At 35.9% G+C, this 22,944-nt stretch overlaps 3 protein-coding genes and 1 long non-coding RNA gene across 5 annotated transcripts in view; 3 read left to right on the top strand and 1 right to left on the bottom strand.

Annotated features, from left to right (window-relative positions):
• LOC100535565 (adhesion G protein-coupled receptor F5-like) overlaps positions 1–7,845 on the top strand; it is a 31,116-nt gene extending 23,271 nt beyond the window's left edge. Inside the window, 5 exon segments of one of the 2 annotated variants that reach the window (NM_001442642.1) lie at positions 1,682–3,043; positions 3,414–3,455; positions 6,249–6,308; positions 6,423–6,474; positions 6,619–7,845. In NM_001442642.1, coding sequence (NP_001429571.1) covers positions 1,682–3,043; positions 3,414–3,455; positions 6,249–6,308; positions 6,423–6,474; positions 6,619–6,710 — 1,608 coding nt within the window. In that variant the 3' untranslated portion in view covers positions 6,711–7,845. 2 annotated transcript variants of the gene reach the window in all.
• Positions 1–22,944, top strand: part of adgrf3b (adhesion G protein-coupled receptor F3b) — a 671,400-nt gene that overhangs the window by 429,460 nt on the left and 218,996 nt on the right. The window lies entirely within an intron of this gene.
• Positions 1–22,944, bottom strand: part of LOC141379381 (uncharacterized) — a 100,234-nt gene that overhangs the window by 47,399 nt on the left and 29,891 nt on the right. The window lies entirely within an intron of this gene.
• Positions 16,853–22,944, top strand: part of adgrf6 (adhesion G protein-coupled receptor F6) — a 180,486-nt gene continuing 174,394 nt past the window's right edge. Inside the window, exons 1-7 of the mRNA XM_087298452.1 lie at positions 16,853–16,904; positions 17,161–17,249; positions 18,370–18,473; positions 18,708–18,756; positions 21,256–21,399; positions 22,385–22,540; positions 22,625–22,771. Coding sequence (XP_087154578.1) covers positions 17,237–17,249; positions 18,370–18,473; positions 18,708–18,756; positions 21,256–21,399; positions 22,385–22,540; positions 22,625–22,771 — 613 coding nt within the window. The 5' untranslated portion in view covers positions 16,853–16,904; positions 17,161–17,236. The remainder of the gene's footprint in view (positions 16,905–17,160; positions 17,250–18,369; positions 18,474–18,707; positions 18,757–21,255; positions 21,400–22,384; positions 22,541–22,624; positions 22,772–22,944) is intronic.

The following is a 22,944-nucleotide window of genomic DNA, read 5'->3' as shown; positions in this document are numbered from 1 at the left end:
CGTAATTTACAGTAACTTGACTCATTTTATATTATTGATCTTCCAGAAATCACAGAATATAAGTCGGTTTTGTTATTTCATACTGTAATGCACAAAAAATACTAAAGAGACTTTATTGTCATTGCAGTGATACAAGCAATAACAGCAATAAGAAATGTGTAGAAATAGACAAAGCAATAAACAATAATAATTGCTGTCTGCAAAGAATTGTGCAGTGCATGTGTATGTAGCTAGTGTGTAAACAGAATTGTAAAGTATTGCACGAGTTAATAACACTAATTGAGTTTGTGTAATTAGCAGCAACATGGGGAAGAGGGGCAAACGTGAAAAGTCATAGAACATGTCCTGTCTAAAGCACAATGCATAGCAGTTGTGGAGAAGTTTAAACGTTAGCCTCACTAATTTACTTGAACAACCAAAAATATGTTTTCCAGATTCATGGAAGTTACCTGAAAGAGATGCACACGATTCGTCTTGTACTTTCTTCCTCTTCTCGGCTCCAGACTGCTGTTGTCTTTTTCCGTGCATAGAGCTGCAACTTGCATCTATTATAATTATATGCAGCTAGCAGCCGCAAAGATAAGTGGACCGGGCCGCGCTACGCGGACACGGCTATGCGCGTGCACGAAATATTATGTCACATGTTTGTTTATGCGTCCGCCCTAAAATGATATTATCAATAGATGTTTTATTTACACGCAGTTTATGTTAATATTAGTAAATAAACATAAAAAAAAATTTCCGAGCAGCCGAGATGGTCCCCCCCCTCCGGAGTTGAGGCCCTATACGGAGCCTGCGTACTCTCCGTATAGGGAGCGGCGGTACTGCCCAGAAAGCTGTTGCAACAGGTTTTTACTGTACAAATGAGTGGCCATCATTGGGCAAATGCTCTTATTCAATAGCATCTGGCACACTGGAGCAGTGTTCGCTATGCAGGGCAGATGATAGACATCATGGCATCATGTGCACTGAAAAAATGGTTCATTGCAAATTGTTGCAACAGTTTATGTAAGCTGAATATTGAAAATAAGCTGGATATTGAATATAAGTTGAACATTACTAAATTTAATTTGTTTAAATTCAGCCCATATAAGTTGTTTACAATCACTTGCCTTTAAAAGAAATGTAGTAAATTCGATGAATCTTTTTTCAGTGTAGGTAAATGCTTTGCAAATGTCAATGTTATGCATCAAGAGGCCCATGGTGGTGATGAGGTTATGGTATGTGCAGGTGTATGTTATGCATGGCATTTTCAAGGCACAGAGTTACCACCACTAACTAAACCTTGTGGTTTTGATTGTGGTTCTGTAAAAGATGTTGATCCAATAACATTACCTCATGTTGAAGCATGATAATGCATGACCCCATGTTGTAAGGATCTGTACATACTTCCTGAAAGCTGATAACATTCCAGTTCTTTCTTGCGTAGCCCACACACTCACTGGTCACCTATTGAGCATATATTGTATGCTCTGGATTGGCATATATGAGAGCATATTCCAGTTCCTGCCAATATGCAGCAAATTCGCACAGCCATTGAAGAGGTGAGGACCAACAATCCACTGGCCACAATCAACAACTTGATCAACTCTATGAGAAACATATGTGTTGCTATGCGTGGTCACCCCATCATTATGTACTTGTATTACTTATATCTCATGTTTTTCTTTTAATTTTCCAGAGTTTCCTAAAAATAGTAGACATTGCTTTATCAAATGATGCCATTGCGACATGGAAAAAACTGATCAATGGCAACACCACGGCAAACACCAACATTAAACTTCTGAACGCCATCGAGAATATAAGTGAACGTCTCATAAACTTTTTTCAAATAAATCAAACATACATTCAGCTGATCAGAACTATAGTTAGTAACTCATTCAATGTAACATCAACATTGCCAAACTCAACTACTGAGATTGTGATACCACAGCTTCCTGAGATGACCACAGCAACCATCTTAATCTTCACAACTCTTAACAATATCCTTCCAACCCGTAAAATTTCGAATTATAACAGCAGCACGGAATCAGATCAACTTATCAATGGTGACGTGGTTGTTGTTAAAGCTGATAAGCCAGTTAACAACATATCTTTTGTGTTCGGCATTACTAATCAATCTTTGGGAAATCCTCAGTGCGTCTTTTGGAACTTTGACTTTGACGCATGGGATTCCACTGGATGTGAAGTAAAGCAAGTAGGAAATGACTCTGGCATAATTACATGTGAATGCAACCACACAACCTCTTTTTCAATTCTAATGTCACCATTTGACATTGACAGAAAAGTCTTAGCCTATATAACTTACATTGGAGTATCTATTTCAATGGCCAGCTTGATTTTATGCCTCATTATTGAAGCTATCGTTTGGAAATCAGTGACATCAACCAGAGGTGTCAGAAATGTCACCTCCTATATTCGACATGTCTGCTTAGTCAACATTGCCCTGTCATTACTGATAGCAAACATCTGTTTTTTCATTGAAGCTGCAATCTCAGATGAAGACATGCCAACCCATGCAAATCGCTGCAGTCCAGTGGTTTTCTTTATGCACTTTTTTTACCTGGCTCTTTTCTTCTGGATGTTAATTTCAGGGATGCTTCTCTTTTACATGACAGTCATGGTATTTTCCCGAATGTCAATTATCATAATAATGATCATTGCCTTCACAGTTGGTTACGGTGCACCTTTGCTCATAGCATCCATCACTGTTGCGTCGACAGCTGGACCTCAGAATTATGTTTCCAAACAAGCATGCTGGCTGAACTGGGATGAATCTAGGGCTCTACTGGCATTTGTGATTCCAGCTCTCACTATTGTAGCCATAAACCTTGTGGTTTTGGTTGTGGTTCTGTACAAGATTTTGAAAAGTGGAGTTGGTGCCGCAACTCAACCAGATGAGAAACATACATTCTTTGCCGTTGTCCGATGTGTGGCCCTTTTGACTCCTCTCTTTGGTCTAACATGGGGATTTGGAATTGGAACCATGGTGTCACGTAAATTAGGCATCCATGTGGTATTCACACTCCTCAATTCATTCCAGGTATCATTATTTGTCTCTAAAAATCCTTTTTAATATTTTTGTGCATTGTAATTTGTTTAATGTATTGATTGTGAGCCAGACTTACATATTGCTTGTGTTAGAGCAAACCTTCACTTGGCATTTAATTTGGCATTTAAAAGTAATGTCATGATTTACTGCTCAGTTTACCTTTTCAGCATTAATGTTTAGCTGTGTTACACATTAGTGCTGAAAAGGTAAAAGGAGCATGAAGGTACAGTAAAAGTAGCTCATGAATATGCTGATTTGGCCTGTTATGTAAATCTGGCCCCAAGTATTTTCTAAATAATTTAAAATTGCAACTGATATTACTTTAAAAAAATAAATGTATTTCTTCTTCTTCCTTTAATAGGGATTATTTGTTTTGCTGTTTGGGACAATTTTAGACAGCAAGGTATGGGTTCATTCTTTTCTTTTCTTTTTTTTTTTTTGTAAATACCTTTACTAAAGCCATTTACTTAGCAGATGTTTAGATTAAATACAAATTCACTGTTATATGCATTACATTGAGGTCATGATCATGGCCTCCCAATCATCCCCATCCACCCAATTGGCTTCATCACTGCTTTTCCACTCCACCAATAGCTGGTGTGTGGTGAGCGCACTGGCGCTGTTGTCCTGTGGCTGCCATCGCATCATCCAACCTGATGCTGCATACTGGTGGTGTTGTGGAGAGATCCCCCCTTGTGATTGTGGTGTGCTTTGGGTGTATGGCCATACACTGGTCAGGGTCTGAGGCACAAGGAAAATACCCCTGTGCACTTGCCTGACTTTCCAAGGGACATGCTGCCTTCTGAGTGTGGCCCTCAGATCCCTGCAAGCTTCCCCACATCTGGTACAGCAGAGGTCGATTGGATGGTGCCTCTCTTGCGGGTTTTGCCAGTGTGTTTATTGCTGCCCAGCCCATCACTGTGGCTCATTCGTACAATCAGACACTGCTATGGTGATTCAGTGTGCCTGACAGCCTTCTAAGAATGTGCATTTCTCAGCTGTGAATTCTGCAGCTCCCCCTGTCATGCACAAAGAGATTGCAGTCCTACTGGAGAAAGGATGCAATTGAGCCGGTCCCTACAGTCGAAATGAAGTCCAGGTTCTACACACAGTACTTCATTGTGCCTAAAAAGCCTGATGGGTCAAGACTAATTCTGCACCTGCAAGTCTTGAATGGTATCTGGACAGGATACCATTCAGGATGCTCATGCATAAGCACATTATCGCATTATTATTATATTATTATAGTATTATTATTCGTCCCCAGGATTGGTTTGCAGCAATTGGACATGTTTCAATACCTCCTTGATAGCGGCCGTTCCTATGGTTTGTGTTCAAAGGTCAAGGATGGCAATACAAAGTCCTCCCCTTCAAGTCTTTACGAAGGTTGTGGAGAGTGCCCTACTGCTGCTCTGGCAGGCAGGAATCTGCATTCTCAACTACTGTACCTTGACAATTGGCTAATCATAGCTCAATCTTGGGGACAGTTGAAAATGCACAGGGATTTGGTGTACCTGAGCCTATTGGGGCTGCAGGTCAACTGGGAAAAGAGCAAATCTCACCAAGCAAAGCATCCCTTTTTATCATTGTGGAGCTGGACTTGGGCTTTATGAGCATGTGGCTCACCGGAGAGCATGCCTCGTCAGTGATGGCCTGTCTGGATCGATTCAACATGGCGCACAAGCACCCAACAAGTGACCATCACTCCACTGTGTTGCCGATGTTTCAGACATCGCTTCCTTAGTCAGGTGGTCATACCTTGCTTTCTTGCTTTTGACCTGTTTGCCTCAGCCAAGACCACGCATTGCCAGTTTTTCAATTCCCTGAACAAGGCTCACCTCAGCACGAATGTGATGGCTACCTGGTAATTAGGGCCAGGGACATTTGATAGTTTTTATGGTTTTTTTTGGTGGTGCTTGGGTAAAACTGCGTGGGGTCGTTGGGGAATTGGTGTAGATCTGCTTAGTGGATGCGCGCGTACTGAAGAGCGGTGTTATCGCGCGCGTACTGAAGAGCGGTGTTATCGCGCGCATACTCAAGAGCGTTGTTGTCGCGCGCCTACTGAAGGGCGGGACCGAATGTGTGTCGCGTCGCGGGGGCACTTTTGATCATTTTGGAGGGCCACTTTCTATCCAAGACTAAAAAGGGCATGTGCACTGGACAGGTTGAGCCCCATGTGTGCACGTGCCTGGTGCTTAGGATATGCTTAGTTAATCAACTTGATGTAAAATCGTAGTGATCAACTGTAGGTAAATGTCTTGATTACGTACATAACCCTCGTTTCCCAAAGAAGAGAACAGACATTTATGTCCCATAATCCCATAGTCAATTTACTCGACATACACATTATTATTGCCTTTTAATCTATAAATATATATATATATGCAATAATAATGAAAGACTTGATCTCAATTCTGTACTTAAATGTTGTACTTGGGAATTTAGACATAAACATTGTGATAATGTAAAAAACAAACAAAAAAAGAAAATGTGAGATTTTTTTCAATTATACATTTCCATGAATTTTCCATGAAATAACAGGTTTAAAATTCCAAATGTCAAGTGTAAGATTAAAATAAATTTGCAATTGCAAGAAATAAAATGATCTCTGATAAAAAGTTGAAGGCTTTGTCCCTTTATTAATCAGGGGCCGCCACAGCGGAATGAAGCGCCAACAAATCCAGCATATGTTTTACACAGCGGATGACCTTCCAGCCACAACCCAACACTGGGAAACACCCATACAGTCTTGCATTCACACATTATGGCTAATTTAGTTTATCCAATTTACCTAAAGCGCATGTCTTTGGACTGTAGGGGAAACCAGAGCACCCGAAGGAATCACTTGCGAACAAGGGGGAGAACATGACAAAGACGTGGTATAGGTGACTTGGGTAAACACAAATGGCCTTAGTGAATGAGTATGTGTGTAAATACAAGAGTGTATGTTTTCCAGTACTGGGTTACAGCTGGAAGGGCATCTGCTGCATAAAACATTTAGTATGCCGAAATAGTTGGCTGTAAATTACACTTAGGCAATCCCAGAGCCAAAGAAAAATAAATGAATGAATGAATGTGTTTACTGCATGTTGCAATTAATGAATCAAAATCAAGTATTTTAGAGAGCTTTGTAATAATCAAGTATCTAGAAAATGCTCAGATTTCTATAGATTAACATGGAACTCTTTTGTTGCAGGTTCGAGAGTCACTACGAGGAAAACTGCTACTAGAGAAAATCACTTCCCGTTTTACCAAGGTAAATAAATGTCCTACCATACATATTTATCTACAGTACTTTAATTTTCAACATTAATCTGTTGCTTATAGATTTTTACACTGCCATTGATTTTGATTTATTATCTCCTTACAGAGCACCAGTGGAGGAGCATCATCTTCAGCTAGACAAGAGACACCACAGAAGAGTAAGATAACAGAAATCTAGAAATATATTTTCTAAAGTATGAATCATGAATGTTGTCAATTTTTACATTTGGCTAAAGAAACGAATGTAAAGACATTTCAGTGTGCATTTCTGATGTGAATAACTTGTGTGTAATTGTTTGCAGATGTGAACAATGTGTCTGGTTCTAACAATTCCTCCAGACTTACTTCAGAGGGCACCAATGGCTCATTTTCAGATGTAGACACCCAGTTGTAGACACCTACTGTACAGTTTCTGTTAATGTTTTGTGGAGTAGAGATTCTGTGTTTTGGGAGGATTTGTGTAAAAAAAAAGTTCACAGCATGATTTAGTCGTTAATAAATTGTGAGTTCAGTGATTAAAGACATTAAGCTAAACTTTAAAAAAGGAACTCCTTTTTAACAGCAGCTTATTTATCATAAATGTGCATGTCCACCAGAGAGCTGAATATGCCAGTGCTCTTCTAAAAATGCTTACCTGTCCAGCTGTTGGAGATTTTCTTTTAAATACAGAGTGCTCATCGAAGAGTGCAGTATAATGCACACTCAGTGCCTTGCTAAGCTACCCACATAAAAAAAACAATTAAAAAAGAAGAAAAAAAAACAAAAAAAAAAAAACAATGAAAACAACACTTCCATTGACTGCAACAAAAAAATAAGTTTGGGGAAAAATGCTTCGGTGGCCAGGTGCCCTAACAAGCACAAGTAAGGTCCCTTTTGTTTTCTTTTTTTATATTGGGCACATGGGGAATTATTTTCCAGTTGGTTTTCTGCTCTGTTATGATATATTCCAAATGTTTCTGAAATTTCCAAATGCTGCAAAATTTTCAATTATTGAATGCTTTTGAATTGACTTAAAGGCACAGTATGTAATTTTTGCCACTAGAGGGCACGCTAACAACAAACAAAAACGTGTTTTAATAATGACGCCACTACTATTTATGGAATCATGGGATTTGTGGTCTTCATTACATTGTACGGGACTCCTGCAGAAATCATGTTCATGAGCTGGAGTATTCAAAACTTATTATCATGGTTGTATGAAGCAGAGTAAAGCTGAATGGCATCAAAGCAAATCGAGACTGCTAAAGCAACTGCTGATGAGACTTGAGCAGCACAGCTTTTATTAGTTTCTGTTATAGATTTCTGTAATATGCTTTACTGTCTTGTGAACTAATATACATATTTTGTGTAAAATATCTTCAGTCTAAATAAAACTTAGTTAATTAAAAATAGCATGCATTTTGTACAATCTCTTTCATTTTTTTAACTATTGACATTTATCACTACTGTAAAAGTACTCTCAACCATGAGTTGGTTGAGTGTTCTGCCATTAATTGTGAGATAAGATCTGAATAAAATGATATTTCATCAAAACAAGAATTTGACATCTCCAATTTTGTAAAAAGGTTTTTAAGATGGATCTTGAAATCATAGTTACTGCATTCAAATATGCAAAATATGCTCGACAACTGGAGATTCTGCAGAACATGGAGGAAGAAAGAAAAGAAAAGCACAGTTTAACTGTTCAGAACAAACAAGAAATATCCCAAAGCAGAAAAAATGCTGATCATACAGCAGGTAACCCCACACAGCATTAAAAAATCATTTAAAACAGTTGTTTTATTCATTTCAGCTATGTTTGTCTTGTGAACTAATAAATTTATATATGTATATATACACACACACACACACACACACACACACACACACACACACACACACACACACACACACACACACTCACTCACCGGCCACTTTATTAGGTACACTTTACTAGTGCCAGGTTGGACCCCCTTTTAGACTGCCTTAATCCTTCTTGGCATAGATTCAACAAGGTACTAAAAATATTTCTCAGAGATTGTGGTTCATTTTGACATGATAGCATCACATAGTTGCTGCAGATTTGTCGCCTGCACATCCATTATGTGAACCTCCCTTTGCACCACATCACAAATGTGCCCTGGTGTTCAAAGTCACTTAAATCACTTTTCTTCCCCATTCTGATGCTCGGTTTGAACTGCAGCAGATCGTCTTGACCATGTCTACATGCCTAAATGCATTGAGTTTCTGCCATGTGATTGGCTTATTATATATTTGCGTTGAATGATTACGAGCAGTTGGACAGGTGTACCTTATAAAGTGACCAGTTATTGTATACATATATATATATTATATTCATTCATTTATTCATTCATTTTCTTGTCGACTTAGTCCCTTTATTAATCCGGGGTCACCGCAGCGGAATGAACCGCCACACATATCCAGCACATTTTTACGCAGCGGATGCCCTTCCGGCCACAACCCATCTCTGAGAAACATCCACACACACATTCACACACACACACACACACTCATACACTACGGACAATTTAGCCTACCCAATTCACCTGTACCGCATGTCTTTAGACTGTGGGGGAAGCCGGAGCACCCGGAGGAAACCCGTGCGAATGCAGGGAGAACATGCAAACTCCACACAGAAACGGCAACTAAGCCGAGGCTCAAACCAGCGACCTTCTTGCTGTGAGGCGACAGCACTACCTACTGCGCCACTGCTTCGCCCCATATATTATATAATTAATTTATTAATCTATTTTTTTTATGCAAAATTATATTTTTATTTTATGCAAAATATCTCACTCAGGTCAGCACTAAATAAAAATAGCATGCATTTTGTATGATCTGTTTAACCCTTTGATGCACTACATGGGTCTAAAGTGACTTGTCTAAGCTTATTATTTTCCTATATCTATTTTATAGCTCGTGCATCAAAGGGTTAATTATGTTCAAACTGTACTACATACTCTCAACCTCTTGGGGGAGTGTGCTGCCATAAGTTGTAAGGTAAGCTCATGTCACTGTAACAAAAAAATGGAAAGGCGGTTTTCTTTAGCTGTCGAAGTAGAATATAAGACAACAACATTGTTGTGAACCACTGAGAGTTTCATAAAACAGCAACAACAACAAAACAACAACGACTAAATATGTTGTGAAAGCAGCTTATTTTAACCTATATTTGTGACAGTTAAAAATTAATAAAAGTTATGTTGTCATGAATTACGTATGACTCTGGGATAAAAACCCATGATTTTTGTGCTAATAATACAACACATTTTTTTTTTTTTTTTTTTTTTTTTGCTTTGCTGAAAAAGCACAATGATTTAGGTCTTATTTTGTAGTAGGTGCACTATTTTAGTAAACAACATTGGGCCATATTTCAGAAGTAACAAATAACCTATAAGGTTGTTTAGTGTGAAGAACATCTAAAACATCAGCCTATTGTCTGGCCTCTCATGGTAAAGCAAACAGGCATAATTTGCTCTAAATAGGTGCAGGGGGCAGCAAAAATGCATGCTAATAGCTTTTGCGGCACTTAAAAACAGGTCATACATGTTCTTGTAAAACAGGTTGTGTACTAACGCAAGTTGTGTTTGTATTACCATCTCAATCCGTAAGCTTGTGTGAGACCACAGATATGTGCAGTGAGGTGCTAATGATTTTGAAGTCATTGTTCATTTTCTAAGTGTTTCATTTCTAAATATATTTGCATAAACTAAGCAGGTTCATTAAAGTCCGGGAAACCATAGAAAAGGAGGAAGAGCACCGCTCCAGCAGCAGTGTTCTGTAAAACTGGTTGCATTTTTTAGATACAGTTCCTCATATCAAACTCCTTACTCAACAATTAGGTCAAAAGCAATTATTTAATAAATCAGATGTGATCAGAAAGCACGCTAGAGGAAAAAGATTCTTTTAAATTCTTTCACGGCTGGTGCATTAAGGAAAAATACAACAGGAATGCAGTCATTCAGGATCTGAATAACTTTCTGTTCTTCCTTTATTTACAGTCATCAAATTAAGAAGTCAATACATTGCTCAGCTTAAATGAGTACACCCCTTTTTAAAAATGAATATGTTTATCCATAGAGAGAACATCTTTAGAAATGGAAAGACAATACATTTAAATTCATGCAAAATATTACAAAAAAAATTACAAACTACAACATTTCAACAAAATTGTATGTATTATTATTTTTCTTGATTTTTTGCTATTTTTGAAATTTTTATTTTATATTTTTCTCTAACATATAGATTTAATTAATATTGATTAATCTAATGTATATGAACAAACATAATATTTTAAAGCATCTAATTGAAAATATGAATTTAAATGAGAGATTTGTGAGGGTTGTACTCACATATGCTGAGCACTGTATACTGTCTATATTTAGGCTGGTTATTAAGCAGTTGTAAAATTTAGCATTTATGAGCAGACAGAATACTTAGAAGAATGTTATTTTACTCAGGAATGCTTGGTATTAAGAATCATTATTTTGACAACAGCAGACTTTGTCTAATATGCAAACAAATGTCTTGGGAGGTGCAGAATAATTTAAGCTTTAAAAGTACCATATCCGATTCTCTAAAACTTTAATGAGAGAGAGAGAGAGAGAGAGAGAGAGAGAGAGAGACCGTTAAAGGGATAATTCACCAAAACAAATAATTAATCCTTAACTCAGCCTAGACTTGTTTGAGTTATTTTGTTCTGTTGAACAAAGATATTTTGAAAAATTTTGGAAACTATCGACAAAAAAAAAATAAAAAATACACATCACATAAAACCCTCTCATAGCACTAAATAGGCATGAGATGATAACTGGTTTTAAGGTTAACCACAGTTTAAAAAGTCAAGATTTTAAAACCATAATTTTCTGTTACTGTTTCTACAGTACATGGAGTAATATGTAAGATACGATGTAAGTTTTTTTATGACTCTTTTATGTCGTTCTTTAGGGCAACATAATCTCCTGTAGAAACATCTGAAAAACAAACACCAATATCCAATAATGCCGTAGAGCTGAACAGTTTAGTGGCTTTACTTTATGTTTACAGAAAAGATAGCTGTTAAAAGTTTTTAAATAAAAATATGTGTTTTAGAAATAAATGTAGACAGCAAAAGGCAATGATTTAGCCTGACATGTTTACTGTTTCAAAAAATTTCAAATATCTCTGAAAATAAAATATATTGTGTTCAATAGGGAAAAAGTTGTTGTTTTTCACTCAGACATTTAAAAGAATATATTTAAAAGCAGTAATCACAACACCATGATATCGTGAAACCGTAACATTTTTATCAAAGGTTTTCATATTGTTAGAATCTTATACTGACCCAAGCCTAGCACCAAATCATTTCAAACACATAATACTCCAATAGCCTTTTACTAAAAATCTATCAAAAAAAATTCATAAAAACCAAGACATTGGCTGTTTCTCAAATTCAGAGAAGGGACTCGCGTTCTTGTGGAGACAGGTCTAGCCAAGTTACTTCAGAAGAACGAACTCAGGAGACCCCGATATCAGAGAACGCGCCCTGTGAAAGATGAGATGCTGCGTTCTTCCTGATAATCACATGACCTGCATGCATTTTCAATGGAAAATTATTTAAACATTACAGCCTTCATCGATTTATTGTTTTTCCCTTTTTACAATATGTATTGCATAAAGACCCTATAAATATACGTTGCACAATACAAATAAAACTGATTTTAATACGAATTTCAGCAAATAAACATCCTTAATGTGGTATCCCTTGATTAGGAATTTTATGTTAATGTTTACTTTCATTGTCTCATTTAGGAAAACTCCTGAGATAAATAAGTTATATCTCTGAACTTTAATAATAAACCTATATAAAATTCCGCGCTTCCCACCTCCTTTATTCAGCCGTAATGACTTCTGGGACTTCTCAAGTGAGTTTTGCGCTCAAGTGTGCATTAATGCGTCCTCGATATCAAAAACACATCCGGGAAATTTCACGCATCCTCCGTTTATTCGATCTTGAGTTTTAGAACTGAACTTCGGCAGTTGATGATGACGTTACATGAGAGCACGAGGATGCAAGATCGCTGAAGAATGCATAATAATAAATAGCCAGTGTGTAAGTAGTTAAATTTTGTTACATTTTTACTTTCCTTATGTCACAAACTTTTCTTGACCCGAAAAAAAAAAAATCCTACAAGATCAACATTTATATATATATATATATATATATATATATATATATATATATATATATATATATATATATATACACACAAATAAAAACTTACAAAGAAAGTCTCAAATAAGCAAATAATTAAATTAGCTAAAATCTAGTGAATTAAGTCTACATTTACTTATTCTAGTAAAGCTATCACCACATTTAGATGATCTTAACTTCAAAGCAAATAAACAAATGACATGCAGTAACTGCCATACACACAAAACAAATGTTTAATAACTGAACGCTCTTATAATGTGATCCAGTGGTGTGACAAAGGGTTTACCTCATTTCTTATTGTTTGTATGTTTGTTGCACTTTAATTTTTCAGATCATCAAATAAATTTAAATATTAGTCAAAGATAACACAATCCAGATTTGATTTTGAAATAAATGTTTTTAGAATTAAGGAAAACACTTCAATTCAAAAGTACATAGTCCTGTGTGAAAGAGATTGGCCAACACCGCACACAGGGCTTTTTCACATGCGGGCTTCAGTATGTAGTATGAAAAAACCTTCATTTCGAAAACTGCAGGATGTGCTTATTTGTGTTATATTTGACTATTATTTGAATTAGTTTGAAGTTCTAAAACATTAAAGTGTATGTTTGATTAAAGTCTGATAATATTTTTTCCTCTGGAGAAAGTTTCATTTGTTTAATTGCGGCTAGAATAAAAGCAGTTAATATTTTTTAAAACCATTTTAAAGACAAAATTATTAGCCCCTTTAAGCTAATTGTTTTTTCGACTGTCTACAGAACAAACCATCGTTATACATTAACTTGACTATTTACCCTAACCTGCCTAGTTAAAATAATTAACCTAGTTAAGCCTTCAAATGTCCCTTTAAGCTGTATAGAAGTGTCTTGAAAAATCTGTAGTAAAATATTATTTACTGTCATTATGGCAAAGATAAAATAAATCAGTTATTAGAAAAGTTATTAGAATTATTAAAACTATTATTCAATTCAATTCAATTCAGCTTTATTTGTATAGCGCTTTTACAATGTAGATTGTGTCAAAGCAGCTTCACATAAATGGTCATAGTAACTGGAACAGTGTGGTTCAGGTTTTAGTGTTTAAGTTCAGTTCAGTTTAGCTCAGTTCAGCGTGATTTAAAATCATTACTGAGAGTTCAAACACTGAAGAGCAAATTCATCGATGCGTAGCTCTACCAATCCTGAACCATGCGAGCCAGTGGCGACAGCAGAGAGGGAAAAAAAACTTCACCTGATAGGAGTGAAGAAAAAAACCGTGAGAGAACCAGGCTCAGTTGGGCACGACTATTTTAATTTCTCCGCTGGCCAACAGTCTTGTGCAGAGCTTCAGTCACCGCGGTGGAGGCTGGAAGCTGGCCTCAGCGAAGTGTTAAACAGCAATTGAGGAAAAAAGTTAACACGGGTCTAATAATTAAGGGGGCTAATAATTCTGACTTCAACTGTATATATATATATATATATATATATATATATATATATATATATATATATATATATAATTTAAATTAATAAATGAACAGAAATAAGTTAGCTATTTGTTTTTCTGTCATTGTGCATTGATGTCTTCCGTGATCTGCCTGTGTGTTTTTCTTTTATAATCTTTTTTATACTCGCACCAGTTTTTAGACACAGGTGACTGGGACTTTTTTTAATTCTTTTGCCACTCACTTAGTTGAATTTCCTTCTTGGATGAGTTTTCCACTCATCTTCAGTGGGGGTTGAGACAATGAAGAATGTGAGGTAGCTTGGTGATTTCATATATGATTTCATAAATATTATATATGTTATTAAACTATTAGAATTACAATATTTTATTCAAAACCTACAGAAGATAAAAAATAGTATTTCATAGTTACAAACAATAACAACATGCAAATAAAAAAACATCAACTTTTCAACTCCTTTTTTATTGATATGCGACTCCTGGGGCTATTACGCTAGATTAAAATGAATTAATGACATCTAGATTAATGACAAATAGTGTTAGTTGCAGTAGACTGACCTTATGGCATAATGTTAAACTTTGACCTCTTTACGGCACTCACATTAAAAATAAAGCATTAAAAACATGCATTAAAAATAAAGACCACAACTGAACATAGAGGGCTCACCAAGTGGCGGTCTCTAAAATTAAACCATGAATAGTGTTGTGCTGCAAACATTGTGCACACTATTCTCATTAACTGAGTTTAATAATAAATTAAACAATTGAATAATGACAATAAAACATTATATGGTTGTTGGACTGTTGCGCTCATGTTGTCAATAAGCATCTTTATATAGTTCCTATTGGTGTGTTTGTGCACCATTGTGGGTAATGTTTGTATGTTTATAACCACCTAGGAGTATAGTGGGGGGTCACGAGTCACTGGAATTGTTATTTTGGGAGTCGCAAGCTGAAAACTTAGGGAACTCCTGTTTTAACCGACTGCTGTCTTGTTGGGGTCATATTTTAACAGGTCAACAGCTTGATAAGGTCTTTAAGCACTCTATTTTTACTGTATACCAATTAGCATGATCAAATATGGGCCACTATGTGTTTTTTGAAATGAAAATTACTGAGCTAATTCCACACATTTTTTTCTTTTTAAATTTTGAATGAGTCCATATTCTTTCACCTAATTCATAAGACAGATATTTTACCATTATTTTTATCAGTTTCTATTAACTTCATTCATTCATTTTCCTTCAGCTTAGTCTCTTGTTTATCAGAGGTCACCACAAGCGGAATGAAGCAACAACTATTCCAGCATATGTTTTACGTAGCGGATGCCCTTCCAGCCACAAGCCAGTACTGGGAAATACCCATACACTATGGCTAATTTAGTTTATCCAGTTCACCTATAGCTCATGTCTTTGGACTGTGGGAGAAAAACCGGAGCACCTGGAGGACAAGCTCGTAGAGAACATGCAAAATTCACACAGAACCACCAACTGATCCAGCCGAGGCTCAAACCAGCAACCTTCTTGCTGTAAGGCAACAATGCTAACCACTGAGCCACCGTAAAGCCTCATTTAACTTTGTTTGAATTATTAAACAGAAAGCCAGAGTGTTTGGTTGTTCAACAAAAACTGTTTTGTGTCATTTCTGTGATTTGCTGAGCAACTATGGTAATGGAAAAATCCGATCATTCATTTTCCTTCCACTTAGTCTCTATTTCAGAGGTTGCCACAGCGGAATGAACCGACAACTATTCCAGGTAGCTTATGTTTCATGCAATGAATGCCCTTCCAGCTGCAACCCAGCACTGGGAATCACCTATACACTGTTATACACAAACTCTTATACACGTCGGCCAATTTAGTTTATCCAATTCACCTATACTGCGTATCTTTGCACTGTGGGGGAAAACCGGATCACCCGGAGGAAACCCACGCCGACACAGGGAGAACATGGAAACTCCACACAGAAATGCCAACTGGCCCAGCTGAGACTTAAACCAGCAACTTTCTTGCTGCAAGGCGACACTGCTAACCTCTGAGCCATTGTGCCACCTTTTGGGATGAAAAAATGAAAAATATTCATTGTTATTGAGGAAAAATATCCAGGGTAATTCCAAATAAGTGTGGCGATTCCCTCATTTTTGCCAAAGGGATTTATTATAAATTAAAAAAGCGTCAAAAATACCAAACAAAAACAGAAAAAGGGACACCTGACACTGCTACCATGGTTTATATTTAAAACAAAAGCATTTACAGCTATGACGTCACTCAGGATTCTCCATTGTAGATCTCCCACCTTTACTTGCAAAAGTGGCTTATTGACATTCTCATTTAAATGGAGGACAGACCGCCAAGGACAATGAACACGGTATGTAAAGAGTTCTTATTTAAAGACTTCGCACAGCTTTCATGGAGAAAGAAAGAGAAAGAGAGAGACAGAGAAAAAGGGAGAGAGAGCGAGAAAGAATGCAGTCAGTCAGGAACTGAAAAACTTGCAGTCTTCTATTTTTTTTTCATGTCACATTTAGTCATCGAGATATAAAGAAAAAATAAAGACTTTATTTTATTTAATGATCAATCAATAAGAAAACTTATTAGCAGAAACAATCATTGCAAGGTTATTATCTTACTCTGGCAAGTTTGTATTTAAAATCAATATTCAGAAAGCTTAATAATTAAAAGGCTTAACGTTTAATATATTAATAATTAAACACTAACACTACACTAACCTAATACAATCCTAGAGGGTACAATAGGTTTTAAAAAAGTACATTTATTGATGTGAGATGCATGGAAAATTTGTCAACTATTTAAAAAAAAATGAAGGGGAAATGTTTTGTAGGTGGATCCTCAGACAAGGAAACTGAAATGTTGATCTTCATAAGATTACAGTAAAGAATCAGTTCAGTACTTCAGAGTGGCATAGCAGTATGTGCATTTTCCCAGATCCAAGGTAAGAGCGTTGAGTGTTTGTTTCTTAAGAATATCTAAATGTATCTGCTAGAGCATTTATGAGTACATAGAAATGTTTGTTTTTTGAGATACATACATTTTACTTTCATTTACAATGACCTTTATCAGGACAATGCTTCTGAAAATGAAAACATCATTCTTTTAAACACGTCTGACATATCATTATCAGTACTCCTTTGTTTTGCACTTGGATGAAACATATAGTTGTTAAACAAGATGTCATGACTGTTTTACAGAAAGATTCTGGATGTCTGAGTGAACAAAAAATAATATTCTGAAGAAATATGCTGTAATTTACCTTGGATGTAAATCATGGCCAGTGGAGGTACAACAAACCACACATTTTACTTAGAAATTTAGCATAACCTACTACATGACATGTGATATTAAGATTTTATGGAATACTCCAGTATTTACTATTCATGAATGCACCTGTTTTTTACATTTATGTTTCTTAATAATGAAAATAACTTCCTCTTCCTCATGCAACATACATTTTCTTCACAAATGGCTTATTCAGTTTACTCTGTAATTAAAAGTAGGGCTGCACGATTCTGTCTAAAATGAAAAATCATAATTTGTTTAGCTCAAAATCAAGATCACAATTTTCCTCACGATTCTGTAGATGTAAAATAAAGGTTAATATGAATAGGCTATTGTTATTTCTTAAACATATGATAAAACAACAATAATGATATTATCTATAGGTTGGTTAAAATGCTATATCTTGTATAGACTTGCAATAGTAGAGATGAATGGGCTATAATGGGCTATAATGTGCTAAATAAAGTGATCAGTATACAACTATTCATAAATCTGAAGTTAAATTATTATGTTTGAGACATATGCTTGCAATCTGTCATTGATGATATTATTAGACCTTTTTTTATTTCATTGGTGAAATGAGACGTGTTTCATTATCAGATTTCCTCTTGCATTGTAGTCAGCATTATATATGCTAGAATAGTTATACTGACACTGTTATGATATACAGAAATACAATATGTGACTCTTTCAACACCGTTTGGAGGTGCTTACATTGCAGACTTTACATTTCTCTCTTGAACTTGAAAAATATGATTGTCAGAATGATAGAAATGCTGGGTTAAGACCATCTAGGGCAGGGGTGGGCAAACTTGGTCCTGGAGGGCCGGTGTCCTGAACAGTTTAGCTCCAACTCAAATCACACACACCTGCTCATAGATTTCAAGTGATCCTAAAGACACTGATTAGCATGTTCAGGTGTGTTTGATTAGTGCTGCAGCTAAACTATGCAGAACACCAGCCTTCCAGGACCAAGTTTGCCCACCCCTGGTCTAGGGGGTCGAATCGAGATAACAATCTGTTTTCGATTAATCGTGCAGCCCCAATTATAAGTATAGATGATAAGATAAACCTGATGTAACTGATTTGGCCTGACAATGACTGCAATTTCTCAATGTCAGGGAAAATATCTATATATCTATTTGGAATCATCATGGCTGTCGTGCTGAACCATGAGTGTGTTGCGGAAGTTCTTGATTTTTCAGACATAAGTCTGGATTTACAGGTATGGAAATTATGTTACGTAAGAGGGAAAATCATAACTTTATTTTCAAAATGATTTCTAATTTGACTTTTTACGAATTACATATTGTTTAAGGCATACATGTTGTCCCCAAAGATGATTGTGTCATGTCTTAAAAGTATAAGAACAAATATATGTAAAATGTATGAAATCAGCTGCATTCTTTCACAGTAAGAACACAGAACAAAGTATCTCTTTCTCTATACGTCTTTCCAGTTCAGCTACTCAGATGGCGCAGCTCATCATATAAGACGGAGAAGCACAGGTCTGATTTGTGTTCTCTTCTGAAATACATTAATAATGAGGGTTTCTGTATGAAGAAAAGGATTAATTATTTACCATATAGGAATAGTTCACCCAAAAATGAAAATTTGCTCACTATTTATTCATCCTCAAATATTTCCAAACCTTTACTATTTTCTTTTTGCGTTGAAAACACGAAAGAACATATCTTACTTGTAAATACTTGTAAATATTGAATTCCATATAAAACAAATACTATGGAAGTCAGTGATTACATTTAACATTGTACAAAATATTTAATTTTTTCTTCAACAACAGAAAGAAACTCTTAAACCTGTGTCTGAGTATGTATATATGGGGAGTAAATTTTCATTTTCGGATAATCTCTTTAGAAAGCCATTTGTTTAAAGAGATTGATTATCTATTGCTTATGCTTACACAGTCAGTGTTTAGGATAAGGGTTTACTCATAGGTGTTGAGCCTTAAAATGCCATGTTCACACAGATGTATATAAACGCAGGATGAATACTGCTTGTAAAATGGGCAACTGAAGTCAATTAAGAAAGAATTATTTTAATGATGATCAGCTGTAACTGTAGAGACAGTGAATTGGTGAAGTCTTACCACAAAACAAAAGTTTGTTTGGTGCATGATTTAATCTCAACTTGATTTTTTGATAGAAGTTTTATCTGTATTTATAGACTATACACTGTAAAAATATCTGTAAATATTTTTACAGTTTTCTTTGTTTTGTGATTCATGTTTTTTTTTTTTCCTTATTCATGCTTTTGAATTGCATTATGGGACCTTGATCAGTCCTCCAAAAGCTTTTGATAATGAAAAGTTTGAAAAAAATAATTTTTATAGTTTGAAGTGATATATCGTCTGGGTTGGTGTAACAAATTACGGTACGAAAACCAGCACTGTAAAACCCAACAGTCAACTTAATCAAATGAAATGAGTGTTGAAGGTAATGAGTAAATTAAATACTGGTAACTTTATTGGAAAATTAATTAACTGATATTTTTGCAGAGTGTACTTCTATAAAAATGTAAGGCATTTGAGTTTCGTGCTGACTACAATATTTTGAGTGGAAAACATTAGCTGTAGTTATAAATGGAGAATGTGAACGCTAATTGGATTCATATTGTATTGTAATTGCCATTTTTACGAGGTGCCTATTAGCAAAATGGTATCAAACAGCAATTAGTTAACTTGAAAGAATTATTTGTTCCATATAAACACGTTCACCTTTTAGTGCTTCACTGTATTACACAGTAATTTATCAGAGTCGCTATAATATTTAGTACCTGAATAACTTGTGAAAATGCCCAAAAATGTGCCGCAAAAAACAAACTGAAGAACTGGTTGTTAACATAAGGCTCCAAGCACTGAAGATGCTGAAACCCTATCCCTGATAGCATACGTAGAACGCTCTCTATTTGATGTTTTTGGTTAAATCCGAGTTCTACAATAGACCATTTCAATGTGGTCATGTTATTGGCATTTCCTGCTTGTTATCAAATTATTTCATAACAAAAGGCAATTCAATCATAACTTAATGTTAAAACAGCTATCATAACATTATTTATCAATATGTGGCTCTTTATGGATTCTCGGGAGCTATAGAAATTAAAAATGTAAAACAGGAAATACGTTGGGACCATTGTTTTTGTTTACATCCTTCAAAACGGTCTATACATCAGCAATACATCTATGATGTCCTGTTTAACATTAAATAGACATTTAAAATATGACATTTAAGATATTTAGAATTAGGCTACAGTATTTATGAAATAGACCATTTAAAGATGTCTATAGGATCTTTCCACAAACAAATAATTTTCAAAATACGTCTTGCAGATGTATATGTGCTATTTTGGATTGTATTAATATTGACTTTATTATTATTATGTATTTTAACAGATGATACATGTCGCCCTGTTGTATGTGCATTTTCTATCTGCCTTTAAACCATTGTAATTACCGTAATAATGTGTCGAGATGACAACACATGACTTTAACTTATTAACATTTTTGGACTTTAAATGTATTTATATTGGTGCTTTTACAAATGCCTCTGTTTCAAAACCTAGGGTGTTTTCACAAATAGCTCTGTTAGTTTAGTGAACACAGTAATTGCTTTCAGATCCACACCAAAAGTGGATGGCAACACTTTAATAGCGTGCTGTGAACAGAAGCAGACCCTGAAGAGATAGTAAACACAACTTTTAGCTTTAACATAAAGATTTACAATATAGAAAACAATTTCGGGAGTGACTCTCTCCTGTTCTGTAGCTGTTATACACACCATAATTCAAGTGATTCACTCGCATATTTGAATACATCGTCACTCATGAAACTCGGTGTGTGAGTTTGGTTATACAATAGGGATGCCACTCCCAATTAATGACTGAAATGTATAGCCATTATTGTCTTAAATGTAAATATGAATGCTGTATTCTGGTGAAAAAATGAATTGATAAAGTTTCTAAATCAAGTTTTGTTTTAATATGGATAGATCAAGTGCAGTATGTAATGGTAGTGGAAGTAAATGTATCCGACATTGAAGCTCTCAACCAAATCAGAACATCTGTGGCCACCGTTCCACTTCCATTTCAAGCAGACAATAGCACTGAAATTACAGCTGTGAACATTTCGACAGGTTTGTGATGTTTTTTTTTTTCAATTTATTATTTAGCTATACACTCACTGGCCACTTTATTAAGTACACCTTACTAGTACCAAGCTGGACCCCACTTTTGCCTTCAGAACTGCCTTAATCCTCCTTGGCATAGATTCAACAAGGCACTGGAACTTTTCCTCAGAGATTTTGGTCCATATTGACATGATAGCATTGTGCAGTTGCTGCAGATTTGTCGACAGCACATCCATGATGTGAATCTCACATTCTTCCACGTCGCAAAGGTGCTCTAATGAATTGAGATCTGGTGATTGTGGAGGCCATTTTAATAGAGTGAACTCACTGCCATGTTCAAGAAACCAGTCTAAGATGATTCAGACTTTATGACATGGCCTCAGTTTCCTGTTTATAACTGAGGAGTGGCACCTGGTGTGGTCTTCTGCTGCTGTAGCCCATCTGCCATCCTCTGTTGTGCGTTAAAAGATACTCCTCTGCATACCTAGGTTGTAACATGTTTATTTGAGTTACTTTCTATCATTTGAGTTGTCTTTCTATAATTTCGGACCAGTCTGGCCATTCTCCTCTGACCTCTGGCATCAACAAAGCATTTGCGCCCAAAACTGCCGCTCCCTGGATATTTATCTGTAAATCCTTGAGATGGTTGCCCCAGTAGATCAGCAGTTTAAGAAATACTCAGACCAGTCCGTCTGGCACCAACAACCATGCCACGTTCAAAGTCACTTAAATCACCTTTCCTTCTCATTCTGATGCTCGGGTTGAACTGCAGCAAATTGCCATGACCATGTCTGCATGCCTAAACACATTGAGTTGCTGCCATGTGATTGGCTGATAAGAAATTAGCGTTAACAAGCAGTTAGACAGTTGTGCATAATAAAGTGGCCGGTAAGTAAGTAAGTAGTGATGCTAATCAAGTTACAAAGATGAGCATATGAATTACTGCTAGCAATAGCTACCTACAATTTTGAATTTTCCCTCTGCTCTCCAGTGTGTTCTCTAAATGAAACGCAGTATCAGTGTAAATGTGAGGGTCTGTTTGTTTGGCCAAATGACACGTGTCACGCATACCAGGCCTGTGATGCCATCTCTAACGGATCATGTACATGTATCAATGACCTTCCAGCTGATGGACAGTTCTGCCAAGGTGCGATACTTGCTAATTTGTACAGAAACTATGTATTCCTGTCTGTAATAGCTTGGTTATAATCTTGGTTTTCTTTTTGCAAAGATGTTGATAAATGTCTGGTCAGTCCACCTGTCTGTGGTCCAAATTCCAACTGCACAAATACAATGGGAAGTTACAGTTGCTCATGTTTGAGTGGATTCACAGCAACAAACCCAAATCTCACAATCAGCATTGATAACATCTGTACAGGTAGGCTATCTTCTGTATTTAGACTTTTTTATTTTTCCCCTTCCTGTTATTTTAAACTCACGCACACAAAGAATGTTTAAAAAACATGTTTTTTTTTCTATTTATCATTCTTGATTCCTATTAAAAAGGGCTTTTAAATTTTGTCATCTTCGTGTTTTTGTTCTGCTAAATCA

Source organism: Danio rerio, chromosome 20 (genome assembly GCF_052040795.2).
Source record: "Danio rerio strain M-AB ecotype USA chromosome 20, GRCz13ab, whole genome shotgun sequence".
Taxonomy (NCBI): domain Eukaryota; kingdom Metazoa; phylum Chordata; class Actinopteri; order Cypriniformes; family Danionidae; genus Danio; species Danio rerio.
Note: the sequence above shows the minus strand (reverse complement) of the source record. Positions and strands in the feature narration are given on the sequence as shown.